General features: G+C 56.7%; 1 protein-coding gene across 1 annotated transcript; it reads left to right on the plus strand.

Moving 5' to 3' along the window:
- Window positions 1-5,612: 5,612 nt before the first annotated feature.
- KBTBD13 (kelch repeat and BTB domain containing 13) lies at window positions 5,613-9,161 on the plus strand. Its single transcript, XM_072809126.1, has one exon. It carries the CDS (start codon window positions 5,725-5,727, stop codon window positions 7,231-7,233), a length of 1,509 nt encoding a protein of 502 aa, XP_072665227.1. The 5' UTR covers window positions 5,613-5,724; the 3' UTR covers window positions 7,234-9,161.

Below are 9,161 nucleotides of genomic sequence, written 5' to 3' on the forward strand. Positions count from 1 at the left end.
GCCAGGCGGGCTGCGTCCCGGGCGGCGGAGCCCGGCGGGAGGAGGAGCCGGGGGGGGGCGGGGCCGCCCGAGCAGCCGCGCTCCTTGTAAGGGCTGCGGGAGCCCCCGCGGGACGCCTCGGCCGCTCCCCACGCGGGGAGGCAGCTCCGCGCTGGCCCCGCCCCGGGCGCCGGGACCCCGCAGGGAAGGACGGGGGTGGGGGGCGGGAGAGAGGCAGCCCCGGGGTAGAGGCTGGAGCGGAAGGAGGTCTCTTCCCACCTGCTCGAGAATCCGCTCCTTCCTTTGTGCTACCCGCAGCCCCCGCCTCCTCCTCCGGGAAGCCTGCTGGGTTCAACCCCGGGCCTTTCTCTAGGTCACAGCCGCAGCCAGCTCAGCTTGGCACACAACTGGGCCCTTCACTATGGGAACTCGCAGGCAGCACTGCAGTGCCCAAGCGGAGCCCTGCGCAGGGGAGGGGGAGACCTCCTGACCAGCATTTCATGGTCAGTATGGGTTCGGCTTTAAGAAACCACCCACCCCGGATCACTGTTTTCTCCCTAATGGGAGCTAATGACTTGCAGGTGTTTGTGGTCTAGTGTATAAATGGAGCGTTTTCTTTATTATAAAACCTGGCACTCTCTTGCCTACGATGATTCTAGGATTGGTGGATGAACCTGGTAGGGGTCACCTGTCATTTCTTTTGGGACCCAGGGTAAATCTGGTCATGATGGATACAGAGCAAAGGGCCCACATGGGAAATCCAGACGCTTAGGATCTAGTGCCAGCTCTTTCACAAAGTGACCTTGGGCAAGTCACCTGACTTCTTTGAGCATTGGTGCCCCCATCTATAGAACTAGAGGAGGAGAAAATAAATCCCAAATCCCATGATGTGATTCAGGTCTAACAGAGAGTGACAGCATAAGGTTTAGTACTTTCTAGAACCCGTGGAGCCTCTCTTTTGAAATACTCCAGGCTAGAGTGGAGAAGGGCATGGGAGTCTCAGAGACCCCTCACTGCAGCCCTTTTCCCTCCAACCTCCATAACTCCCCTCCTTGCCCCTGTTAATCTACCCACCCACATGAAAAAGAAACCATGGAAATCCAGATCAGTAGGCAGAGTCTGGGGTCAGAGCCTGATGGTAATAACTTCTCAACCAGAAAGGAAAATTATTTTCCAGGGTAGGACATGAATACTGACTCAGCCTAATTGTATTTGTAGGAGATAATGGTAAACCAGCTGTGTTATTAGGACTAATGCCCAAGGGTTTTCCTTTGAGTTGTAGGTGGAGAAAATTGGGAGCCAAGTTTTTAGCCACCTCCCTGGACTGGCCCCAGTCTTGTGAGGACAGGCTGGTTCTGAATGGGGCTTATGGGGAGAGAACCAATTTCATCAGAGAACTGCTGGAGAGAGGGGTAAGCTGTGGACCCCTGTAGGCCCAACTAGGTGTAAACTTGGGCTCTGTTATGGCCCTGCTTGTGTGAGCCTTAAAACTTTAAGACTGACCAGTAGGTAGGCATTGCAAGGAGGCGGGTTCTACCTTCATGTGAACCATCTGAGGTGTCCCTAGTTAGAAGGGACTGTCTTTAGAGGAAGTGAGCTTCCCAACCCTCAAGGCAATCAAGGGGGTGACCACTTCAAGGAGGTGTTGTAAGGAGACTCCTTCATGACCTGCAGGATGAGATGGGATGACCCTTAACTCTCATCTAGGTTAGAGATTATTTGAACTAGTTGCCAGCTGGTACTCAGGTCCTCAGCCTTGATTGCTAATTGCCCAAAGCCTACCTGTCCTATGAGGCCTGGGAAGCCTGGGAGGAAAATAGTGCCAACCTCACAACTGTACCCAGTCCCTCTCTCCATCCTCAGTCTCCTTGTCTGGGCTGCTTGTCCACCCAGAAGCACCCACTGTGGACCAGGCCTTTGGAATCAGCCACTTTCTCTCAAACCACAGAATAAGCAGGGATAGAATTAAAACAGGGATAGTATTAAGGGTTAGATGAGATGACATGAAAGTGTCCCACCCAGAGGTTGGAACAAAAGATCGTTTCTTTGTTTGCCCACTCCCCCTGGGCAAGAATAGCACACATTTCTCACCTGTCTACAAAGAAGCCACAATTGTTTAGCAGCCAGAAGTTTGGACACTCAGGGGCAAGGGAGAGGTTTTTCTGTAAGGGCAAGTAGCACAATCCTTATCCCCTATCCCCAATCTTCAAGGCTCTTATATGGGGCCCTCAAAATGAAGAGGATGTGGCACCTGGTCCGTCCAGCAGTGAACTTGCAGGTGTTCAATAGATGTCTCTGAAGTGATATAAGTGGTGCATGTATAGGTCTAAACAGGTAGGTCCTCTGAAGATTTCCAGATGCCAGGTCCTACTCTTGCCACCAACACCCCAGGACCCACTCCACACAAAGCTAAGCTATTGGGACCCCTTTGTGATTATGTCTGCATTCCCTGGAGGCACAATATGACAAATATTTCTGTGGCTGCTCAATGATAAATTCAGGTGTCAAAGCTAAACAGAACCTTAGAAGTCAGATGAAAGTTCCACTTTACAGATGAAGAACTAAGGCCTGGAGAGGTTGGGTAGCTTTTGCGAGTTAGTGGTAGTACCAGCATTAGAGCCCAGCGGGAATCTTGACTCCTAGTCCAGTGCTCTTCCTCAGGCCCAGGCAAGCTCCTCACTACCCTGTGTAGTGCCATGGGTGGCAAGGCCAGGGGTCCGCCATCAGGCTTGGGGGCATCTCAGGGCTATGTGTCCTTTATTAGACTGCGGGCTCTTTTGGGACACAAGGGTTGTGTCTCTTCCATCACATTAGGGACTCTCACTTAGGTTAGGGCCCAGGAGTCTACTTAACAGACCCCTTACTGTACGCCAATCACTGTGGATGGAAAGATGAACAAAGCTCGGTGTGAGCTCTAGAAAGGCTCAGATTCTGACACAGACACAGCTCCCCTTTCCTTGCCCCCACCCTGAACCTCACACAGTATGGGGGTGCAAAGTGGAGGGAGGTTGGTGTGAGGTCGGACAGAGCCTGGGAACTCCGTGGGCTGCCACAGCCAGGATAGTCCCTCATCCTCTCCAAGTCCCAGAGGGAACACTCACTGTCTGGGTAGAGGAAACTCTCACCAGCTGCAGACGACACCCCACTGGGGCATTGGGAGCAAGGCCAAAGGGCCTGTCCTCAGCCCAGCCTTAGAACCATGAACCTCAACCTTGGGTGACCCCTGCCCCAATGCCTAGCTACTGAGGGTTGGAGCTGAGTGTGTGCACAGCATCCCAACCCACTGAAGCCAGGGCTGGACTTGTGAAAAACTGACACTGGGAGCCAGCTTTGGCCAGAAGAATTGCTCTCCTTCCACTCCTCTCAGGAGAGGGCCCAGCAGAGGTTCAATCTGTTGTGTCTGCCCGTCACCAGGTGCCTGAGACAGACCATCTGAGAGGCAACTGTGTCCCCTTGAGGGTCAGCCCTTCGCCCTTCCCCAACCCTGTTCCTTAGCTGGGGCCTGGCAGGAGGCAGCTTTTTCCCTACCCTAAGAGAAAGGCTAGTACTGGACTGAGGCCTGGGCAGCAGACGGGGTTCCATCTAGTTCCACATCTTTGTGCATACCAAGGAAAAGCCCATGCCATCTGTGGGCCTCCCTTTCATCATCTATGAAATGGGAACAGTCAGACACCTTCTCTTCTACCCCTGGGGCCACCAGCACGGACAGAATCAGGACTGGGCACCACAGGGTCCACTTTCCTCCAAGAGGGGGACAGTCATGCTTTCAACCAGTATCTGGCCTCAGGAAAGGAGAGGCTGGCAGAGGGCCTGGGAGAGTATTTGTGAGGACTCCTGCCCACTCTCCCTATCCCCTCCTACTCTTCCTGTCTAGTCCCTGGGGCAGAGTGTCCCGGATATTTCTGGCTGCCTCCTCCAGGCCTTTGGCTTCCCAGGCTCACACAAGTGGTCCCCATATCCCAGACCTGCTTTGATGGAGTGAACTGGGTGGGAGTTCCTGGCAGAAGAGGCACATTTGTGTTGGGTCTGCAGATTCATACGTGAGAATCTGTGCATATGTGTGTGTCCTAGGAGTGATAGAAGTTCCTCTGCCCCCTCCCAACTGTGGCTGTGTCATCATAAGCCACTCCATCCTCTTGGAGAAAGCCTGTAGTTGAACACGTCCTGAATGGCAGATACCATCCTATCCAGGTCTGGGCCTCAGTTTCCCCACCTGTAGCATAAGGTCCCCGGAGAAAATAATCACTAAGCTCTCCTCCACCTGATATTTTCAACCCCAAAGTCTTAGCTGGTCACCCAGGAAAGTTCTTTGCAGTGGGGAAAATGCCCAGGGATGGGCAGCAGGAGGCCTCGGGTTGTCTGCCCCAAGCTACATGACACTGGGCAATTCCCCTTTTGGTCCTTCACTGTCAAGTCAAACCCTATGAGCCTAAAGTTCCTGTCAACTGTGAACTCCTGGCAAGAGGTGAATACCCAGGATTTGTAGCACAGGCAGGCAGCAGGGCACAGTGGTTAGGGGCACATGCTCTATAGTCAGACTGGCTGCAAGCCAGTCCTAGCTCTGCCACTCTCTGGCCATGTGACCTTGGGCATATGACCAAACTCTTGGTGCCTTCCGTAGTCTCTTCATCCATGAAATAGAAACTCGTACTATTTTTTAAAGCAATACATGGGTAACTATTAAATGAAGGAAAATGACAGTGTCTACTCATAGGGTTATTGCAAGGATTACAGGAGTCAAAGTGTCTACAAAAGTGCCTGACACATAGTGCACGTTAACTATTATTATTTCAGGAGGCCCTTCCCCTTCCCATCTATAGATATATACGATCCCCTCAGCAGCCCTACTTACTTTTCCCCAAAGCCCAGAGCTACACAGCAATGGATGGACGGGTGAAGAGTAGACATCAGCTTTCCATTCCAAAAACCAACTGAAGGAGTACTTCCACATTCAGAGGTTTATTGGATGCTCACCTTCTACGCTCCCATTTTTAGAGAGAAGGAAACCAAGGCTGAAAGGGAGATTGAATTAGCTCAGCGTCAGGGGCAGAGGTTCAGGTAAATTGGAACCTGCTCCATGGGGCCCCCAGGCTGGTTCGGTTGGTTAGGTGCAGACTCTTGATTTCAGCTCCTGCAGGTCATGATCTCAGGGTTATGAGATTGTCCCCCATTGGGCTCCGGCCTCAGCACCAGTCTGCTTGAGCTGCCACTCCCCCCTGCGCTCACTCGCTAGCCCGTGCTCTCTCTCTCCGAAGTAAATTAAATCTTTAGAACCTGTTCCAGTCCCCAGCCTGGTCCATTCCATCTTGCTCTACCTCTGCCTCTCCCTCCAGTGCCTAAGATCCACCCCCTCAGCCCCCAACCAACGAGGTGGACTACGTATGAATATCGTCCTTGCTTCTTCCCAGCTGAATGACCTTGGACAAGTCAGGTAAATTCTCGGGAGCCTCATTTCAAACACTTTATGGCCATCGGCCCAGTACCATGAGATAGGTGCCTATCGCCGGTCACATTCTGAGAGCCCAGGTTACCAGGTCAGAGTTAGAGTACTCGGACAAGAGCACACAGCTGCTTTAGTGCAGGTTAAACGGGGTGGGGGGGGGGTGTCTTTGTAGGCAGCCCTCACAGTGCCCGCACGCGGCAGGGTCGCTGCTGTCACTCTTGCCCACAAGGAAGCGAGTGCCCCTGCAGGTCTCCCGATGCCCACGGGCTCAGGGCCATGCAGCCTGCCGGCCACCGCATCACATGAGCCGCACTATCTTTAGACAGGGAGATATTTATAGCCGTCGGGAAGTTTCTTCCGCCCCGGGGGAGCCCCAGAGGCGGTGGCCGCGGAATCCAGGCCTGCCGGCGCCCCCCCACCTCCGGCTCGCCATGCCCCGGGCCCCCGAGGCCCCGCCGGTGCAGGTGTGGGTGGGCGGCCAGCTGTTCCAGGCCGACCGGGCGCTGCTGGTGGAGCACTGCGGCTTCTTCCGCGGCCTCTTCCGCTCGGGCATGCGGGAGACGCGCGCCGCCGAGCTGCGCCTGGGCGCGCTGAGCGCCGGCGGCTTCCGCACCACGCTGCAGGTGCTGCGCGGCGAGCGGCCCGCGCTGGCGGCCGCCGACGAGCTGCTGCAGGCCGTGGAGTGCGCCGCCTTCCTGCAGGCGCCGGCGCTGGCGCGCTTCCTGGAGCACAGCCTCACGTCGGACAACTGCGCGCTGCTGTGCGACGCGGCCGCCGCCTTCGGCCTGCACGACGTGTTCCGCAGCGCCGCGCTCTTCATCCGCGACGGCGCGCGCGAGCTGGCGGCCGAGCTGGCGCTGCCCGAGGCCCGCGCCTACGTGGCTGCGCTGCGGCCCAGCAGCTACGTGGCGGTGAGCACGCACACGCCGGCGCCCGGCTTCCTGGAGGACGCGTCGCGCACGCTGTGCTACCTGGACGAGGAGGAGGACGCGTGGCGCACGCTGGCCGCGCTGCCCCTGGAGGCGAGCACGCTGCTGGCGGGCGTGGCCACGCTGGGCAACAAGCTGTACATCGTGGGCGGCGTGCGCGGCGCCAGCAAGGAGGTGGTGCAGCTGGGCTTCTGCTACGACCCCGACGGCGGCACGTGGCGCCGGTTCCCCAGCCCGCACCAGCCGCGCTACGACACGGCGCTGGCCGGCTTCGACGGCCGCCTCTACGCCATCGGCGGCGAGTTCCAGAGGACGCCCGTGAGCTCCGTGGAGCGCTACGACCCGGCCGCCGGCCGCTGGAGCTTCGCGGCGGACCTGCCGCAGCCGGCGGCCGGCGTCCCGTGCGCCCAGGCGCGCGGCCGCCTCTTCGTGTGCCTGTGGCGGCCGGCAGACACCACGGCCGTGCTGGAGTACGCCGAGCGGGCCGACGCCTGGCTGCCGGTGGCCGAGCTGCGGCGCCCGCAGAGCTACGGCCACTGCATGGTGGCCCACCGCGACAGCCTCTACGTGGTGCGCAACGGACCTTCCGACGACTTCCTGCACTGCGCCATCGACTGCCTCAACCTGGCCACCGGCCAGTGGACGGCGCTGCCCGGCCAGTTCGTGAACAGCAAGGGGGCGCTCTTCACGGCAGTGGTGCGCGGCGACACCGTCTACACGGTCAACCGCATGTTTACTCTGCTCTACGCCATTGAGGGGGGCACCTGGAGGCTGCTCAGGGAGAAGGCCGGCTTCCCGCGGCCGGGCTCCCTGCAGACCTGCCTCCTGAGGCTGCCTCCTGGCGCCGCGGGGCCTGTGGCCTCCACGACACCAGAACTGTGACCCCGGCTGCCCTTTAGGAGGGGATAACCCGGAGTCTTCCCTGAGCCACGGCTGAGTCCATAAGGCTGGCCCTTCGGAGCTGCTCGGAACTTCTGTCCCCCTGGTTGAGACCTGCAGGTCTTGGGCCTTGTGCTAGGAAGGTGGTGGGACACGTGATAGGAACGTGTGTGGAGAAATTCAGAGAGTAACGAGGACACCGGGGTCTGCACCCTCGAATTACGTGGGCTCTGCGGAGAGGTGGTGGGTCACAATGCCGGCGGAATGGGCCACGGGAGTGGGATTTCACTAACCCAGGCTTGTGTGTGAGTGGGCCAATAATTGAGCATGGCTAGGAGTGAGATAAGCGATGTTAATCAAACTGCCAGTCAGTTGGCAAGAATTAGGCACCTACTGTGTGCCAGGTACAGTGCAAGGCCTAATGTAGGTGTAGGTGCTAGAGAGGTCCACGAAGCCTAGAGTCTGGCCCAAGACCAACAAAGGTTGATACACACTTAGTCTTGATCCGCTGAGGGCTAAGGGCAACACGCAGAACGAAAAACTCACAGTGGAATAAAAGTATGGAAGAAATCAGGGCAAAGGGAACATAGGGAAGAGGAAAAATATTTAAGTCCAGGAAGGAAGAGAGTCTCCCAAGTGCGTGAAGAAGGCAGGTGGGGTAATTAGCTGCTATAGGAAGGTTCAGAGGGAAGGGGGGGAGGGAGGCTGGAACAGATGGGAAGAGGCTCGGTGAGCCCAGCCTTTAAGGCAGAACAGCTGTGGACGGACGCATTTGGGGAGCGGGCGAAGCTGGCAGGGCTTGCAGGGACCATAACAGCTGAACCTGTGAGAGAGAGAGGGCTCCCCACACCCCCTCACAGGATGCTGGCGGCGGGAAAGAACTCAGTTGCAAACCCCTCGCCCGCTCCCGTTTTTGCCGTCACCCTGTGGGCAGTGGATTATTAACTTCCATGACTTTAGATCACTTGCGTGGGAGCCCACTCCTGGCCAGGTCTCACTGCTTCCTCTTCCTCAGTGGCGTCCCTCCTCCGCATTCTGCGGGTTAATTCCCTCTTCCAAGCCTCTGCTCCTGCCATTCTAGGGGCCTGGAATGCCTTTCCTCCCTGCCACCCCCCACTCTGTTGCCTCTGTACCCACCTCTGTGCAGGGTTGGCTCTTGCTGACCTTGGCTGCCTGCGTTGCTCGTTGGACCCCTGACTGGCATCATTCTGTGCGTGAAACCACACAAATGTGCAGATAGCAGGGGCCGAGATCCTGTTGTGCTGTCAACTGACCTGGGTGCTTCCCCACCTAGAGAATCCAATCTTGAGGTCCTGATAGAACCCAGGCTGTAAGGGCTAGACCACTTCGGAACCTGGTGTTGGATGAGGATTCTCGTCCCTCCTTTAGTATGTTCCTGGCCTGATTTCTGGTCACCTGCATACCCTAGTCCTTCAACTTCTCCATGACCTGTGTGTCCCCAGTTGTTTCCATCCTCCAAGACCTGAGGCCCATGGGAAGTCCTAGCCTCATTAGAAGTATAGTATGCAGCATCAGCATGGAGCATAGTGTCGGGTCTGCCCCTCGTTGCCTTTTGCCCTGACCTATGTCCCAAGCCTTGGGGACTGCTGCCCCCAGAATCCCAGGACCTGCTAGCACTGGAGAAGCCTAAATCACAGCAATAAATTCTGACTTTTGCATCCTGTGAATAATGTGCATAGTACTTTCACATCCGTCTTCCCGCTCCAGCCCTCAGTCCTGGGAGTTAGGTACCTTCGCTTCATGGCAGACAGATGAGGTATGTGAGGCCCAGAGGCTGAGCAATTTGCCCAAAGCCTGTGTCCCCGTGCCAGGGCATAACAGAGCCCCTCACTTTTTGATTTTGTCAAAGTATAATTTTTATCACATATCAAAGGTTTATTTAATTCGTCAATAAAGGAAACAATGGTAAA

This window comes from Canis lupus, chromosome 32 (genome assembly GCF_048164855.1).
Source record: "Canis lupus baileyi chromosome 32, mCanLup2.hap1, whole genome shotgun sequence".
NCBI lineage: Eukaryota > Metazoa > Chordata > Mammalia > Carnivora > Canidae > Canis > Canis lupus.